This window comes from Juglans regia, chromosome 1 (genome assembly GCF_001411555.2).
Source record: "Juglans regia cultivar Chandler chromosome 1, Walnut 2.0, whole genome shotgun sequence".
NCBI lineage: Eukaryota > Viridiplantae > Streptophyta > Magnoliopsida > Fagales > Juglandaceae > Juglans > Juglans regia.
In genome coordinates this window covers 5,453,882-5,472,973 of record NC_049901.1, presented here as the reverse complement: position 1 = coordinate 5,472,973, position 19,092 = coordinate 5,453,882, and the positions used below count along the sequence as shown (strand labels likewise).

Genomic DNA, 19,092 nt, shown 5'->3' with positions numbered 1-19,092 from the left:
CGATGCATTTTGGTCAATACCGGCCAGTTTTCAATGTACCAGTCAAAATTTTGTATTTTTAGTGTATTTTCATAATTTTCACTTTATTTCTCACTTGTTAAGACTATTTTCTTGACTTTACTTTTTTAATTCCATTTTCTCGAGAATTAAAATTAAACCCTACTCTCATTTTCGTGATGAAAATAAGTGATTATTTTTTTTAATAATTGAATTGAGAACTTAGAAGTATTATTGAGTTTTATAAATATGTGTTTTAATTTTTTAAGACTTGCAATGACGTTATTTTAAAAAATAATTTATACATATATAATTTATTTATTTATATATAAGCTATATCAAAATAATATTGATACCAAAATATTTTATTGCAGTGCTTTAACTAAACGATCTTCCAAACGGCATTAAAAACCTTGGGATTATCATTTTTTTTTAATAAAGTTATATTTTTTGTATTATTTTTTATTCTTTTCCTACAAGGCCATTATACACACGCACATACAAAAAGTTGGAGAAAGAGAGAGGAACAAAAGGCGAGATTGTTTCCATTAACTTTAACAAAAAAAAAATGTTAAAATAAGAATTTCCATCTCTTATTCGTCTGGTACATACTTTATATGTATAAAGAGATATATAAAAACGAAGAGCGCGCTAATAATATTAAAAAAAACAAGAGGCTAACATTATGGATAAATTCATTCTTACTGTACGGTCGTGGACCCGGGAGATCCAATAAGAAAACTAAAAAGAATTGCATAGAACGAACCTACTTCAACCAATTTTTTTCGTATGTTTTTATTTGTAGTATGTTTAATTTGGAAACCGCCAATGAAAGTGATGGTTTTTTTTTTTTTCTTTTTTTAAGGAAAGTGATGGTATTATATGCTAATTAAGGAGTTCTTAGACCCCACACGGAAAGTACTGATCATCGTATGATCGAGTCCCAATTCAGTGTCTTCAACGCGCGCAACTTCAAAAAGTTATCAGATCATGTGTGACTATCGATGCTAGCTCGTTTATTATTAGGTTCTTCCCTTTAATTTCATGTCATACACCTAACTTATTTAATTACGACAAAGTTGTGGCCCAATTAGATAATATCACAATATTAATTTATTGTTCCTTAATTAACTGAACCTTCGCGCATCTCCAAGCTGTATACAAGAACACACGTACCACACGGTACGACACAGTAAGACGCGTTGGCATTTATGCCACTTCACGTCATTCTATCCACACGGTTTAGACAATATAGAAGCTTCCTCGATAAGAATCTAAACGTCTTATGTTTTGTCACGTAACCTCTGATCGATCTCCAATATCCCACCTTGTACGTGATCTGTAAGTATGTTCCTTCCTTTAATTTCACGCTTAGTTTCCCATATGGTATATATTTGCTTCATTAGCCAAAGAAAATTTAACAACTTCATATATTTCGCAATCATACAAGCTGATTAATTTGCTTGAGTTAGCTCGATCGATCGCTACTATATATATAGCTGCTAGAAACTGCATCAATGGAAGCAACCAGACTTTCATCCGCCGCCGCCCTGCTTCCGTGGCGGCCTATTATGTCGTTGCCATCACTTAATTGCCGGAGAAAACACGTTGGGCTGACTGTGAATGCAGGTAGAGAAAGAAATGGACGAGATTCTGGGGGTAGGCTCGTGGACGAGAACATGATCGTGCTGCGAATGCGCATTAGGGAGATGAAGATTTCAGAGACGAGTCAGGCCGAGCCACCATCGAACTGGATGGAGTGGGAGAAGCAATATTATACGCATTACGATGAGGATGTTTGCGAAGTAATAGGGCAGTTGCAGTCTTATTTGATGAGTATTAGGCCAAGTTTGGCGCTGGGGATGGCTGCAGTCGTTACGTTGAGTGTTCCTGTATCTGCTGGGATGTTATTTCTTCATCTTATAGAGATGGCCAAGGCAATCTTAGCTGGGGCTCATGTATGAGTTGAGGTTGCTTTCGCCACAACGTTAAGAAACAAAAAAAGGCGAATATTTATTTATTTATTTACATATAGCGATCATACTCTATGACATAGAAATGTTATGGCGGCTAAAATTAAAAAGAAACAACAAAAGACAAATATATAGTTTTTTCTATCTTTTTTAGTAGTTTTTCTCTTACATTATTTTGAGAACGTCAAGGTTTCAGCGCCTGGATTAGCCGCTTTTCCAATTCCTTAAGCTTTTCCATGAACTCGGCCAGATTCTAAAATTGCGTCGTTCATTTTTTCAATTACGCGATTATGCACTTTCTCTAGTACTGTCGTTTCCCCTGAAAAAGCAAGTTTTGAGCAGCGCAGGCTAGTTGCTTCCGATTGCTTCCATATTACATTCGCTAATTACTCAGGCTCGTTTTATGCTAAACTTCCCTCTACTTCCAAACACTATAAGATTAGTTTTGGCAGTGTTTGAGGTCTGAACACACCGATTAGTTTTGAGTCTCGACAAAGAGAATTTACTTTGACGTGACGGGCTGGCCTAAGTTCTAAATTAATTAGATCCGTAGATTCGTAGAATATTGACATCATTTGCAAGTTGCAGCTTTGTTCAGCATGGAGATGCTGCCTCAATCAAACTTCCGAAATCCTCATCTAATTAATTTTCTTTTTCTTGTACGTTTTGTTTTGCCGATCGATTCTCTTAAGCGTATAACCTAACACGTGTTATTCAGTAGGATCGTGCTACAGCCCCCGCTGGGGCTGTAGTTTATTTTTGTATGTGTTTTTTTTTAAGTTGTTTTTTATATAATTTTTTTTAATATTTTTTAATATTTTTTAAAAAATAAAATGAATTTAGAACATTATTAAAAACACTTTCTTAATCAAGAAGTAAAAAAAAATTATTAAAAAATACTTACTTAATCAAGAAGTAAAATAAAAAATCATATAAAAATATTTTATATTTTACTTCGTGATTAAGCAAGTATTATTTAATAATATTATAATTTTTTTTTATTTTTTAAAAATATTTAAAATCATTAAAAACATCTACATAAAAAAAAAGAATTAAAAAATACACATAAAAAAATACACTGGAGCTCCAGCGGGAGCCCCCAGCGGGAGCCCCCAGCGGGAGCTCTAGCATTTTCCTATTCAGTAACGTGTTAGGTTGCGTTTGGATGTTGAAGTGAGTTGAGTTGAGATGATAAAATATTATTAGAATATTATTTTTTAATATTATTATTATTTTGAGATTTGAAAAAATTGAATTGTTTATTATATTTTGTATTAGAATTTGAAAAAGTTGTAATGATGAGTTGAGAGTATTTGAGGAACCAGGCTTCGTTTGAAACCACAATTTCTCTCAATTCATCTCAACTCATCATTACAACTTTTTCAAATTTCAACACAAAATATAATAAACAATTCAACTTTTTCAAATTTTAAAATAATAATAATAATAATAAATAATATTCTAACAATATTTTATTATCTTAACTCAACTCAACTCAACTCAACTCACTTCAACATCTAAACGCAACCTTAATCTTGATCTTCTAAGAATAAATATATATATATATCTATTCTATTATAATAATATTATAATAAATGTTTATCTAATTATAAATAATAATTTTTTCTTATTTTACCGTTAATTTTCTTATTTTCTGTTGAGTCCCAGTTAAGCTCCTGTTTGTGTCCATTTTTATTGTTTTTGTCCGTTTGTATTCTCAGACTTTCTACTTTCTTGTTTCTATTCACTTTGTATTTTCTGTTTCTTCATCTCACGAAAGTAACATTTTTTCTCTCTTCTTCTTCTTCTTCTTCTCTCTGTCTCTCTCTCTTCTCTGCATCTTCTCTTCATCTTCATCTATGCATCTTCTCGCTTTAGGTTTGTTTTTTGCAACATTAAGTTTTTTGTTTTCATATCGTTGAACTGGTTTGAGGATTGTAAATGAGTTTTTGACCTCCATATTTCTTAACAAAATAGATGGTTTCTTTCTTCTTTTTTGCTTTGCATGCAGATGATCCAAGATCTAATCTTCTCTTCTTATGCGTTTATACCTCTTATCTCTTCAGGTTTGTTTTCTTTTTTCTTCCATTTTTTATTTTGTTATTTTGCTTGATGTGTTGGTTTTTTCTTCTTGATGTAAGCAGGGTTCCTCTCACGCCAGCGACCAAACCGATTTGACGAGATGGCCGCTGTCTATAGCAAGGTGCTGCTAGGGGAGGATCAAGGTAAGGGAATTCGATTCCAACAAGCAGTACGCCTCGAAAATATTGGCAGTTCTGTTGCAGAGTATCACGGCCAACCAGAAGAGTGTGGCAGATGAACGGCATGGATCTGGTGCTTCAGGCGGTCACTATGTACAAGTCCAAGGGCCCCAAAACTTCTGATGAGGAGGAGATGCTAGAAAACTTGTTCGATTGTTTGTGTTGTTTGTTAATGTCGTTGGAAAACAAGGAGAGGTTTGTGAAGTCTAAAGGTGTGGAATTGATGATTATCATCCTGAAGCAGAAAAAGTCGGCTTATGGGTCAGTCGTAAGGGCACTCGATTTTGCAATGACCAAGTATCCGCCCGCCTGTGAACATTTTGTGGATGTTTTTGGATGTTTTTGGCCTAAAGACTGTGTTTGTTGCTTTTATGGGTAAGGTAAAGTATTCTTACAACTATTTAGGTTTTATATTTTATCCTTTTTCTCAGTGCTCGACAAAGGAGAAGGCAGAGGAAAGAAAAAGAAAGAAAGAAAGAAAAAGGAGAAGGGGCAGGGCGCAGTAGGGGAGGGAAAAAATGATAAGCCCTAAGGGCTTTTGCCTAAGGTGTGTAAAACAATATTGATATTGAAAAACAGTCATTCAATGACAAAGACATTGAAAAATGGTAAAATTTAAACAAGTTTCAAGAACATATATAATATCTGACAAAAAAAAATTGATATATTATTGGGAGGGGTTGGGTGTTGTCTGTGGTGGGCGCTGTGCAAGAGAATCCACTAATAATAATAATAATAAAAAGGATATATTATTGGGAGGGAAAGGGAAATAGAGTACTAACATAACGTGAATATCACTATCAAAATTTCATACAATAATATTTTCCACCTTTTAACCACTTTGAATAATGAAAAGAATGACAGCAGAAAGCATGGGGCCGGGGCCACAATATTGATATAAGATGCCATTATCTTATAGTACGTAATTAAACTTATTTTATTAGTGGATGTAATTTGCATGGTAATACGAATAATAATATTTTATAAATTTTATTGAGATATATTTGATATATGCTTATATAAATTTAATCTTTTTATGAAAAGTTAAAAAAATTAATAAATTCTATCAATAATTAATTTGTAATCACTTTTAACAATCTGACCAAGGAAGTTAGGAACTTATTTATTAAGAAGGAATGATGTTTAATAAAAAAAAATTCCTTAATGCATTCCGTAAATTACGGTGGAAGCAAAATCTTGCTTTTCATTACTATATTATATTATTCCAAATCCCAAATACTGCAGTGATCACCAATTCTGAAATTAAATTCAATATATATATAATTATATATATAAAAAAATCTATTCTATCGCTAATTTTACATTAAATGATAAATTTATAAGTAAAATATAATAAATAATTTACGTACAATCATCATATATCACATTATAAGATGATGAGAGAATTATGACATTTGAGAATTATAATATTTGTTGATCATTAATTATCCAATTTTAAGGAATATCTAATATGATTTAATTAAGATACTCACCCAGATAACCTACAATAAATAATATCACACACACACACACACACACACACACACACACACACACACATATATATATATATATGACGTAATAATTCCATAAACGATGATAAGATATTATGTGATACCTGATTTTCCGCATCATATCTGTAAGTTACACAAGTCAATTTATGGTTTGAAACAGGCTCCTAGAGCTTGGTTTGCTAAGCTCAGTGATAAATTGTTGTCTTTAGGATTTCGTAGTTCAACTACTGATTCTTCCCTGTTTATCATGCGTAATAACTTGGACTGCTTGTTTATTCTGATTTATGTGGATGATATCATTGTGATTGGATCTAGCTGTTTGCTTATATCTGAATTTATTGCTGCCTTACGGGTTTCCTTTCCTGTTAAGGTTCTCGGGTCCCTGCATTATTTTTTGGATATTGAAGTGCACAGAACATCCTCCGGTCTTTTTTTTATCTCAGTCCAAATATATTATGGATATATTACGAAAAACCAACTTGCATGACTCCAAGTCAATTTCAACTCCCATGGCTTCATCTAAAAAACTGACGGCTTTAGATGGTTGTACCTTTGAGGATCCTCAATGATATCGTAGTGTTGTTAGGAGTTTACAGTATCTTGCTTTTACTCGTCCTGATATTTCCTTTGCTGTGAATCGTGTGTCAATATATGCATAGTCTTCGGCTTCCTCACTAGACAGCCGTCAAACGTATTTTGCGGTATCTTAATAACACTCAGTCTCTTGGTCTTTATTTTTCCCCCACTTCCTCTCATCAATTATCTGCTTTCTCTGATGCTGACTGGGTCGGATGCCCGGATGATCGCCGATCCACAAGTGGTTTTTGTGTGTATTTTGAGAATCATTTGATTTCTTGGAGATCCAAGAAACAGCCCACAATTGCTCGGTCTTCCACATAAGCCAAGTATAAATCTGTTGCTAACACTGCTTGTGAGCTTCTTTGGTTGCAATCTCTTTTGGGAGAACTTGGCATCTTCCTCTCTTCTCCTCCTACTCTATGGTGTGACAACCTTAGTGCCACCTACTTGTCTATGAACTCAATTATGTATTCTCGGATCAAACATGTTGAGTTGGATTATCATTTTGTGCGTGAAAAAGTAGCAGCAAAATCCCTTCCAGTATCATTCGTGTCTAGCAAAGATCAGATCGTTGATATTCTTACAAAACCTCTCTCAACAAGTCATTATTTGCACCTTTGATCAAGCCTTACTCTTACCTCAGTGCCGCTTGCATTGCGGGGGGATGTTAAGGCAGCAAAAAAGTGACTCTAAAGAAACTTCTAGAATAGTGAAGAATAAGTCTGCAGAATCTTCTTGTAACAAAAATAATGACTAGGCTAGACAGGTGTCAAAAGATGTATGGCAATAGATTGCAAATTCTGTTATGCAAAAGTTTATATATACTGTCCTCATGTATACAGTGTTGTATGCAAGAAAATATTCTGAAATGAAAAGCAAGTTTCTGTAAGAAAGTTCTTCTAAGAACTTTATTCAAACACCTAGTGTGTATTGCGTTTTCATTTTCTTCATCACAGTAGTATGAAAAAGGTCTCCATGTTTATATGTACAGTACAGAGCTAGAGGAGATATCTTTGTCAACACAAGTACTAACGCGGCGGCCATCATACTATATATATATATTCAGAGGTTATAATATATATATATAAATAGATTCAAAGCAAATGGACTAATTAACGAAGGAAAGTGAAAAATGAACGGACGAAAGAAGTTGACATGATTGCTCGGAGAAAAATAAGGAAAGAAATTTATCAAAGCTTCCATGATTACGCGGCGCGCGGGGCTCGGATCGAGTTCCCATGCATGTTTATAAATTAGAACCGTGCAAGTATATACCTGGAAATTTTATGCGGGATGAAAAGGAAATAGGTCAGCAGTATTATTACTTTGTCCTCCTTTTTTCATCTAAGAACCGTTAAAGTTAGGGAGATTTTAGGTGATTTCAATGGGCATGAATAGTGACACGGATACTGTTCATGTGAGTGCTTGGTCATGATGTGCCGGTGTCCTTGAAAAGAATGATTCTGTTCTAAAGTTCCTGCATCGGTACACATCATTCACAAATTATAATTTAAAATTTATAAAATAATTTAAAATTATATTTAAAGATTAAACTGAATTGAATTGAGATAAGTAGAGATAATAAAATATTTTAAAATATTATTTTTTAATATTATTATTATTTTGAGATTTAAAAAAGTTAAATTATTTATTATATTTTGTGTTGAAATTTAAAAAAATTATAATAATGAGTTAAGATGAGTTGAAAGTAATTTAGTAACTAAATGTACCCTAAATCTTACAAATCAAATTATATTATCTGAATTGTATGTAATATAGAAGATCAGGTCCTAAAATAACATTTCTCCTTTGAAAATCATGACCTAAAATCTCCAGTTGCCAAACATTATTGAAGAAAAATATTTAGTTTACAAAAAAACTCTCATAAAAGTAAAGTTAAATCAAATTCTAAAACTCCTTTTACTAAAGAAAAGCATGGTACATTTAGCCACAATATCAATATTATAATATACGTAATTGGCTAAAAAAATTAACAATAAGTACTATCTCAACTTTAAAAAGTAAATTACCATATTGCTAATGCATGCGCGCCGCACGATAAATAGTAGTTTGTAAGTACAATATATAATTTTCAGATGAATAATATTACATGCAAATTTTAAATAGACAAGCTTTATGTATAAAAAAAAATGGGTCTCATTAATAAAAAATAACTTTTTTTTACAACTTTTCAATGTGAGATCTATTTTTTACAAAATCTTACACAGAACTTATTTTTTTTAAAAAGAGTAGTGCTACGTATACTTATACTTTTACTTATAATTTTACTTATTAGACTCATTTTATTAGTTTTTGTTTTAAATTTAAATTTTGAATTTCAAATTTCATGATTTTCAGCATGATCATTAACTAACATGTGTAGAGTAGTAAGTTTTTTTAAGTTTTTTTTTAAGTACATTTACCATTTTTCATTTTAAAAAATTATTTCTCATACATTGCATCATAGCCAACGGCCCACTTTGATTCTGTTAATGGACTTTATTGGGCACTTTTAATTTGGACGCAACTTCCAAAATCACCGCCATTAAAAATCTCTAAATGCAGATCATTCGGCCTGAAGTTATCAAATCGTAATTATCATATATAGTTGCATGTTATTCATGATGTCCTCTCATTATATAGATTTCATATAGTTACAGTACAGTAATACGTGTACGTACGTCGTCTCGATCGTCCCTATAAAAACATCCCTAGTCCCATAGAATTTTCCTTCACAGCTGCTTAGTTCTAAGCTTTGATTGGCGTCCTTAGTTAATACTCATTCATCAATGGAAGCAACCAAACTTTCATTCCCTACGCTTCATTGCCGGCCATTTTCTTCCACATCGCCACGCCACAGAGGGCGCGCTAACCTAATAAGTACTATGGCAGCAAGCGGGGGAACAAGCGGACGAGATCACTGGGGTAGGCTTGTGGACGAGAACATGATTGTGCTCCGGTTGCGGATTAGGGAGATGAAGATCTCAGAGACGAATTACGAGCCACCTTTGAACTGGATGGAGTGGGAGAAGCAATATTCTTTGCGTTACAACGAGGATATTTCTGAAGCATTAGGGTTGCTGCAAAATTATTTGATGAATACTAGACCAGGTTTGGCTTTTGGGATGGTGGCAGTTGTTTTTTTGAGTGTACTCCTATCTTCTGGGGTGGCCTTGATTCATGCAATAGAGATAGCTAAGAGGATCTTATCGATCTGGCCAGTTTAATTAATTTCGTCTAACCCTTATGTACGTATAAGTTTCTGTGTGGATGTTTGGCAGCTTTCTCCATGTCGACGTGCTGGGCAAAGCTAATTAATTAAATAGACTAATTAATGATGCTATTGCATGTGAATGGTTGTTTGATTTGAGATGAGTTGTGATTATCTTGATATTCAAACATAACCTAATATACGTTTCATGATGTACTTGTTCTCAATCAGCTATAGTTATATTCTGGGAATTCCTTTTGATCTGATTCTTACTCCTAAGACATGAGTACGATTATGATGAGTTTTTGAATTTGCAGCATAAACATATATATATATATATATATATATATATATATATATATATATATACAGTAAGACACCATTTTAATGCAGCTTGATGATATCTTTGCGGTAACATTAATGTCTGGTCCAGTAAGTGATGTATTTCATATATAATATTGATGCGTGAAACAGTAATACCGGTACATAATTTTCTTCATGCTTGATCAAAAGATGGCAAAATCCACTAGCCTTGTTTTCATGTGAAGTAAATTATTTTGAATGTGTACGTAGATCAATTAATCAAGCAATGCGAAAATAAGGGCAAAAATCTTGAAACGGAGCCTAAAGTCTACCAATTGTAACGAAATATACTCTGTCAAAAGTGAGATTAGAGTTATTAATTAATAAAAATTAGAGTCTAATCTTCTTCTTTTTTTAAAAAGAAAAAAAAAAAAAAAAAGATTCTAAGGTCCACATATAGAAGCATGGATGGTGTTGATCAAGTATTTTAAAATACGAATACATAGTACTTTTAAAATGTTATATCACTAAAAATTGGTGATTTTTAATGAAAAGATATCGTGATGTGATAAGGTGAGAATTAAAATCAGACATCTATATACTGAACTATTTAATATAAAGTAACCTTATGAAAAGGTAAAAATATGTTTTAAGAAAGAAAAATTTTATTTGCAATCTTTAAATAGAGATTATATATATAAGTCTTTCATTAAATGGAAAAAAGTATTATTTTGATAAAGATATATATTATTGTAATTTTGAAAAAAAATTTAAAGAAAAAATTAATTAGACTTGTAATGCGATCTCTATTTGAAGACCGTATATAGTATTGCTCTTTAAGAAATTAAGTAATTTCCTTCTATTAATGTTTTAAAGTAGAATATAATTCATAAAATTGCATAAACAAATTTCCAAATATTTGAACTAATTATGTGAGTTTCATCTACATGGTGTATCCTAAATAACTTTGCTAAATAGAACCGGATGTCAAACTAATTATATGAGTGCATGCATGGGGACTATTAGTTTGACATCTACAGACCACCTTAGAAAAATTAGTATTATCACGCGTACGTCTCGAAATGATTGTATCTAATTAATCGAATAATATTATACATCATACTCTCATATTATTTTAATTATTTTTTTTAAAGAGACGGGATCACATGTCCGAGAGTGACCATTTGCTATATTTATTAAAGAAAACTCACTTATGATGGAAAAAAACCGTGAAATCAAAACATGGCACTGGGAACATTCTTCCCAAGCCTATTGTGAAACTTTAACCAACAACTCAAAACAATACAAAACCTCAAGTTACAAAGCCTAAAATAAACATTCTAAACTCGTAGAGAAGGCAAATCCACTCTATCAACATGAAAAATTCCTTTTAAAGGAACTGGCAGCCCCACAAAATCCATCCAGAGGCAAGAAACTCTCTCGGCACCCAATTTTGCCAAGTCGTCGGCCATCACATACTAAGTAGTATGTGGTACATTCATCACTATTAGATGATAAAGAAGCATGCAATAAATAATTATTTAATTATAATAAATGTGTTATTAATAGGATGAAAGTGAGATGATATTATAATGTATAGAATTTTCCATAAACCAAAACTACATTGTCTTGGGCCAGGAGGTTTGGATATCAACATCATCTCGTCTCATTTCATTTCATTTAATTATTATAATTTTTTTAAATTCTCAAAATAATACAATAAACAATTCAATTTTTTCAAATATAAAAAAAAAATATTCTAAATATTCAACTTTCAACTCAACTCAACTCAACTTAATCATCTCAATTCACTATTATCCAAATCTCTCCAAATAATATTCGATCTATATATGTTTTGGGACGTGCTACGTCCACCGCTCCCAGCTCCCGTTGGGAGCTACCGTTAGGCAAAAATGTTTTTTTTTGTTTTTGTTTTTTTTACATGTATTTTTAACACTTTTAAATATTTTTAAGAAAATTATAATATTATTAAAAAATACTTTCTTAATTACTAAGTAAAAAAAATTAAAAATAAAAAATCATAACGATAGAATAGATCGGTAGAAATGAGATGTAAGAGCATTCTCATTGGATTAGCTAAAAGCTAAATCCAATGAGAATTTAGCTATTAAGTCATAAAATAGCTCACATTGAAATAGCTATATTCCACAGTAATATCTAAAATAATTTTCAAATTTGAAAGGAACTATTCATTCATCAAATCTATTTTATATTCTTTTTTTCTCTCTCCTTTTAATATCAATTATTTCTCTCTCCATTTTAAATGACAATTGAAAAAATATAATTAAAATACAATTATTAATTAATATATAATATTATGAATAGTAAAATATGATAAAATAAAATAAATTCATAATTAAAAAAATTAAAAAATTAAAAAATTTTCAAATTTTCAAAATTATTAATTACTTATTACTATGTAATAAATAAATAGATAATCTAATGTGGAGATTTGATACGAATAATTAAAGTTAAATTTATTTTATATTATTTTATTGTCATATAATAAAAAAATAATTATTTCAATGTAAAAATTTATATAAATGTAATAATTAAATGTTAAATTTATTTTGAATTCATCAAAAATATATTTTAATTTTAGCTAATCTTGAGAGTGCTCTAAGAATAGTATTTTCCATATGTTTTTGCAGGAGCTAGGTAGGCTGGAAGTGCCGTACCATGCGGTCATTAATGATAAAACAAATGCAATGCATCTCGTGCTGCACGTTACGTGTTGGATCTCAGATATATATAATATTATAGTACGCAGCATCGACGCTAGATTTTCGTCGGTTGTTGATCAATATGCAAAGTTCCACGATTTATTTTATTATTATATATATAAACTAAATAATTGTAAATTTGGCAACCAGGAATTCCGACCTTGTGATCATGCATTATTAATGGCATCAAATAATTATCGTGCATGGGGGCACGCATAACAATATATACAAATTAAAAATAGATGGTGGGAATAATAGTGAGATCAGTTGTGAATAGTAGTGAGATTTGTGAGTTAAAGTTGCTGAATAGTAATGAATAATAGTGAGATGAGTTGAAATGAACTGAGATGAGCTTCGAATCCAAACGTCTCCTTATTCTCTCTCTTCTATTATCATTTTGATTACTCATCACTGGTTTAATACATAATTTCCAATTGACAAAAAAACAAAAAAATTGAACTCGAACATATATTCATTATTCTTTCCACACTCATCATGCATGTGTTCGATCGGGGGTTGAGCTAAATTTATATGTTTTTATTTTTTGGGGAACCATAACTAGCTAGAGTACTATAAAATAATAGTTTATATATATATATATATATAATTGTATATTACATTCATTAATAACGGACATTATAACTTTGACTTGAAACATACATAACAAACCAACTACAACATTAATAACTTTTCAGTACACAATTGTGACTAACATGGTTTAGTCCATGCTGCAAACCTCTACAGACCACCGTCTAAGAGAAAACATAACTTTATCCAAGACAGAGTTTACAAACCCCATATTCTGTCTAAGACAAAGTAGAGGACACGCTTTATGGACAAAAGTCCAAGAGACTATGTATTTTTTATTTTTATTTTTCTAAAACAAAAAGATATAACAGAAATTAAATATACATGAAAAAAAAATGAATTACATATTGAAAAATATAGAACTGTATTTTCAACCTTGGAAAAAAAAAAGGACAAACAAAGTGACTGTAATGGCATGTGAGAGCCTTGTGCCACCCTGAGAGTATGGTGATCAGTCAGGTCTAAAGTAACCGGTGGCTCTGGACCTAGAAAAGTTATGTGTGGCTGTAGAAGAGCACCCTTGGTAGTGGCGCGTGGATTTCACATTCCCAGTTTGGACTGCACGTGCTCACCAGCAACATCGTTCGGCGAAATTCTTCACCCGTCTGAAGGATTGGCGCATTAAAAAACCTGCGGTAGGGCGTGTGGTAGTCAATGGACACCAGAGAGCAGCAGATCAACCTTCTGCCATACTTTGCCCTAAGAAAACAACCAAAACGAGAAAATGAAAGAAGAAAACTAGAGAGGAGATGGAGGAGGGATGAAGCTCGATGAAGGAGGGAGGAGGGAGGGAGGGAGGGAGAAGCTCCTCCCCCCTTACGCAAGTTTTGATTTGGTGGTGATTTCTAAAGAGAATGAGAAGTCTCTATCTCTAAAACTTGGGCTGGCTAGGCAATTGTGATACTTCTATAAAATAATAGTTAGTAATATGAGTATATTAGCTATGAGTATTTATGAATTTCGGAGAAAATATCATGTCCCATAAGATTTTAACTTATTATAGGTGATCTGTAAATTCAATTCACGTGAACACAACAATTATTATAACATAGGATAAAGTTATTTTCCTAATGAAATAATGAAGTATGAATTATTGAAATGCCAATTTATATAATTATAATAAATTGAGAACAGTTTGAACTTAATTCAAATATTGGAATCAACTATCTCAAACGAAAATTGTAGTAATAATTACAAAATCATTCTTAATGCATAATTCAGATGCCACTACAAGAAAATAAGGTTTTTTCAGCACTCAAAATCGATACTAATATTTAGGAAGTACTATATAATTGATCAATATTTAAGAATGCACTTGATTAATATTTAGGAAGTACTATATAATTGATATATACACCCAAATGATTGATAAAATCGGAATATTGTCATTTTTCTTTAAAAAAAAATCATTGCAACCAAGTTATCAATATCTGGCAATGATAATGTATTTTTAATTTTAAGAAAAAGCGTGCTTCAGTCATATGTGAGCGAGCTTCTTACTTATACCAAAAGAACTAGTTAAAGTTATAATTGGAATTCCTAGTTAAAGTGTCTCATTCTGTTTTGTAACTTAATTAAGGCCAACAAATGAGATAGGTCTGATTAATTTAGAAATAATTAGATATATCTCAATATCTATATATATAATCATTTTTTAAATCACATCTTAATATAAGAGTCATTCTGTTCTTGATCCTGGCTTGCATTAAGATTACATGCACTCACACTACAAGCAAAAAGGATTTTTCCAGCACTGAAGAGGTACATGCAGTCCTAATTACGGCGAGAAGTGGAGAAGGAAAGAAAGCGGGGGGGGAAAAAGAAAAGATTTTTAAAGGATTTGGCGCCGACCTAATTACGGTGATTTTGAGCGTTGCAAGAGGTGTGTTCTTTTTCCAGCAAAATAAATCGTTGTAAAAATACTTATATTCGCTATAACTAATTAAAATAAGGGGCTCACTTCCTACTGAATCGGCTTTCTTAACAAAATTATGCATCGATGAAAAACTCGCCACAAAAACTACTCTATTGTGACGATTTTTTTTTTGCAACACTCTAAAAATTGAAGGAAAAACTATTTTTTCTTGTTGTGAACATATGTTTATATTATATATTAATGTTAGAGATATTTATTAAAGAAGAAAAAATCAGTTAAAGCGTCGACTCACGGACAGTTAGGTAGAGCTACAAACTGTGTGGACGGTAAGGTATCGCTCGATGATCTCAAAGATTTTACGAAAGTTAGTTAGCTTACAGCACTCGAATAGCTAAACTTAAATTCAAAGTTTTAGCTAATATAATAAGAATTTTTATTTATTTATTTCATTCGTATCAAATTTTTATATTAGATTATCTATATATTTTTTATATAATAATAAAATAATATTAATTTACCTTCTTAAAATTTTAAAATTATTATATTTTACTATTTTACTGATTATATATTAATTAATAATAATATTACAGTTCTAAAAAAATTGCTACAATCAAATTAGGAAGTAAGAAATAAAATATTTTTTATTCATTTTGACTGTAGTAGTTATAGTAATTATCAAAACTGAGTTACCGGTGGATGAATCTATCCAAAATGTGTGTACATATATATTATACACATCTTACATGTACATACATACATATATATATATAGATATATATATATTTGTTTGGACGTGACACTTCTCTGATGATACTCGTTGTGATTTGTCAAACGAATCATGAAGAATTGAATATTATATAATTAATAAATACAGCTTATTTGCTTTTATTAATTATAAATCAAGAAGATGGAGGGGAATCTACGTCGATTGATTATTCCCCTCCATCTTCTTGATTAGAGCATAAGTAAATGCAGACAAAACCTAAATAGTTTATCTCAAAAATAACTTTGTCTATACTTTAGAGAGAGAGAGAGTTGTACCGGGTAAATGGGTCACCCACACGTCTGCAGTTTGACAGTCAAATCGGGTCCGTTCTCGTGAATCTCTTGCGGATTCAATTGACTTAAATCGGGTCCGTTCTCTTACGGCTTCACTGTAGATTTTCATAATTCCTCACAGTTAATTTTATTTCATCTAATTTAATTATTATAATTTTTTAAAATTTATATATAAAATAAAATAAATAATTTAACTTTTTTAAATTTTAAAATAAAAATAATATTATAAAAAATATATTTTAATAATATTTTATTCAATTTTTAATTTTAATCTTAACTCATTTTAAAAAATAAACGAGGCGCAAGTCATCAAGTGTAGATACTATTCTGGGCTTGTTTTGCTTAATTTTCATATGGATTTTTCTTTGGAATACTGTACAAATGTTATCTTTTATTGTTACCGCGATATTCCTCCGTAAAAAAGAATGGATTGCAATAAAATGAATTGTTACTTAAAAATTTTTTAAAAAAAAAAGTTCATGACAGTGGCCGGTTTAATGTTAGAGATTTGCTACACAACTTTCACCACACTTCACACTCTACATGTTTTTAAATTTTTTAAATTTTTAATATTTTTTTTAAATTTTTTTTGAGTTTATTTTTTTTAAATTATTTTAAATTTTTTATTCATTATTCATATAATAAATATTTGATAAAAGAAAAAAAATAATAAAAATTAGAAATAATGTGGAGTGTGGAGTGTTAGGAGGTTTTGAAAATTTTTTGTTAATGATATATCCTATTAATTAAGCATCATGCAATCAGCGTTACAAAAGCTACCAAAACTTCTACACGAATCGCTAGCTTCACTTCCATGCTTACCTACATTTCCATGTATGGCATGATATCTGTAAAGTTCTCTTACCAAACTGTCCTCTCTGATAGTGTCATTAGGATCTCGATTCTCTGAAAGTGCTCTTTTCATCTGTCAAATTAAATCCTTTTGTGAACATGTTTCTCAGATTGTAGTAATTTAAGTGGAACCAATGTTCTCCCATTTCAATGGTATTCTAGGAATGTTTTAGTTTTCGAAACTATGGGAGTGGATTCAGTGGAATTCGATGGGGAAGGCTTTTCATGTTTCTGGCTGAATCTCTTGTTATAGAACTTCGGAGAAACGATCAGTTGCGATGCTTTGAAGTCTGCGTAGAAGTTGGTGAACTGTTGACATTCTTGTTCTTCAACTTCAACATGCTTTTCATTTTCCTTTCAGAGGTTTTCCGTGTTTTCTGAGACTCATCTGCCAGAATTCTAATTCTTATACGGCATTTGTAAGGGATCTGAATTTCAGTTTTTGGGATTGATTTTTTTTTTTTTTTTTTTTTTCTGATTTAGAGGTGTGCCAACTTTTAAGGAGTTTCCTGGGATTCCAACTGCACAAAAAAGCACGAGGAATGGGGGTTTTCCGTGTTTCATTGCATGGAACCATGAAATCTGATGCAATTAATGTTCTGACTGCAATTGTGCCTCTATTGAAACTACTATCTATGAGTGTCATTGGTCTGATTCTTGCCCACCGGAAAACGCAAATTGTCCCCAAAGAGACTTTCAAGTTACTCAGCAAGCTTGTTTTTGCCTTATTCCTGCCCTGTTTGATCTTCACTCACCTTGGTCCATGCATTACTCTCGAGAGTGTCATTCACTGGTGGTTCATCCCCGTAAATGTTGTTCTTAGTACTGCCATTGGCTGCGTGTTGGGGTTCTTGGTGGCAATAATTTGCCGGCCACCACCTGAATACTTTCGATTCACCATCATCATGACCGCATTTGGAAACACAGGGAACCTCCCTCTGGCAATAGTTTCATCAGTTTGCCACAATACTGCTAACCCATTTGGTCAGGAATGTTATGCCTCCGGTGTGGCTTATGTATCCTTTTCCCAATGGGTTGCTGTTATACTTGTTTACACTCTTGTTTACCACATGATGGAGCCCCCATTGGAGTATTATGAGATCATTGAAGAAGGAGAGCCTGAAATAGAGGAGGTAGTGCCTGCTGCTGATGATCTTAGTAGGCCGCTTCTTGTTGAAGCTGAATGGCCGGGGCTCGAAGATAAGGAAACCGAACATTGCAAGACACCCTTTATTGCAAGGCTTTTCTACAGCATCTCGGGCATCTCACAAACAACTATTCCGGATCTTGATTCAGTGGATGAAGGTCCAAGAAGTACCATGTCAATTAGATGTTGGGCAGAGCCTAGGATGATTAGAAAAATCAGAATTGTTGCTGAGAAAACTCCAATTCATCACATACTTCAGCCACCAACAATCGCTTCACTGTTAGCGATTGTTATAGGACTGGTTCCTACTCTTAAATCTTTGGTTTTTAGTGATGATTCTGTGGTTTCTTTTATCACAGACAGTTTAGATTTTATGGCTGAGGCAATGGTGCCTTCAACTATGCTTGTTCTTGGAGGAATGCTTGCTGAAGGTCCCAATGAATCTAATTTAGGGATCCGAACTACAATTGGCATCATTGTAGCAAGGCTTTTAATTCTTCCTTTACTTGGAATTGGGGTCATTCTATTGGCTGATAAGCTGAATATTTTGGTCCCCGGGGATAACATGTACAGATTCGTGCTTTTGCTGCAATACACAACACCAAGTGCCATCTTATTAGGGGCAATCGCAAGCTTGAGGGGTTATGCAGTGAATGAGGCATCGGCTCTCCTCTTCTGGCAGCATGTGTTTGCTCTGTTCTCCCTTTCATTGTATATAATTCTGTACTTCAACGTGCTATTTCCCTATATCTAAGCTATGTCCTGACTTCTGTTTTTAACTTTATGAAATACATATTTCCTGATTTCAAGTAGTATATCTCTCTTACTGATTGCGGTTAAGTTGAAAGGTTGTAGTCATTACAATAAGAAATAGTTCACTAGCTGGTTCTTTTGGTCTAAAGATAAGATAAATCTTTGAAATATAACTTCAGGCGCACTGGATGCAAGGGAAAAATATATTTTCCACATAATGTTAAAGCATTCCACT

General features: G+C 32.1%; 3 protein-coding genes and 1 long non-coding RNA gene across 5 annotated transcripts; all 4 read left to right on the top strand.

Moving 5' to 3' along the window:
- The first annotated feature begins 1,514 nt into the window (after positions 1–1,514).
- LOC108988000 lies at positions 1,515–1,961 on the top strand. Its single transcript, XM_018961079.1, has one exon. The coding sequence runs from the start codon at positions 1,515–1,517 to the stop codon at positions 1,959–1,961; it is 447 nt and encodes a 148-aa protein (XP_018816624.1).
- A 1,838-nt stretch (positions 1,962–3,799) lies between these two features.
- Positions 3,800–4,674, top strand: LOC108988080. Its single transcript, XR_001995614.2, has 3 exons — positions 3,800–3,848; positions 3,982–4,036; positions 4,115–4,674. It is a non-coding gene; the product is annotated as an uncharacterized LOC108988080 (long non-coding RNA).
- A 4,535-nt stretch (positions 4,675–9,209) lies between these two features.
- Positions 9,210–9,551, top strand: LOC108988001. Its single transcript, XM_018961080.1, has one exon. It carries the CDS (start codon positions 9,210–9,212, stop codon positions 9,549–9,551), a length of 342 nt encoding a protein of 113 aa, XP_018816625.1.
- A 7,412-nt stretch (positions 9,552–16,963) lies between these two features.
- On the top strand, positions 16,964–18,930 carry LOC108987958 (protein PIN-LIKES 2-like). Of its 2 annotated transcripts, none has more exons than XM_018961043.2 (2): positions 16,964–17,320; positions 17,441–18,930. In XM_018961043.2, the coding sequence occupies exon 2, from the start codon at positions 17,500–17,502 to the stop codon at positions 18,856–18,858; it is 1,359 nt and encodes a 452-aa protein (XP_018816588.1). In that variant the 5' UTR covers positions 16,964–17,320; positions 17,441–17,499; the 3' UTR covers positions 18,859–18,930. The 2 variants fall into 2 exon arrangements, with proteins under 2 accessions (XP_018816588.1, XP_035543810.1); XM_035687917.1 differs by having other exon boundaries at positions 16,964–17,376; positions 17,460–18,930.
- The last annotated feature ends 162 nt before the right edge of the window (positions 18,931–19,092 follow it).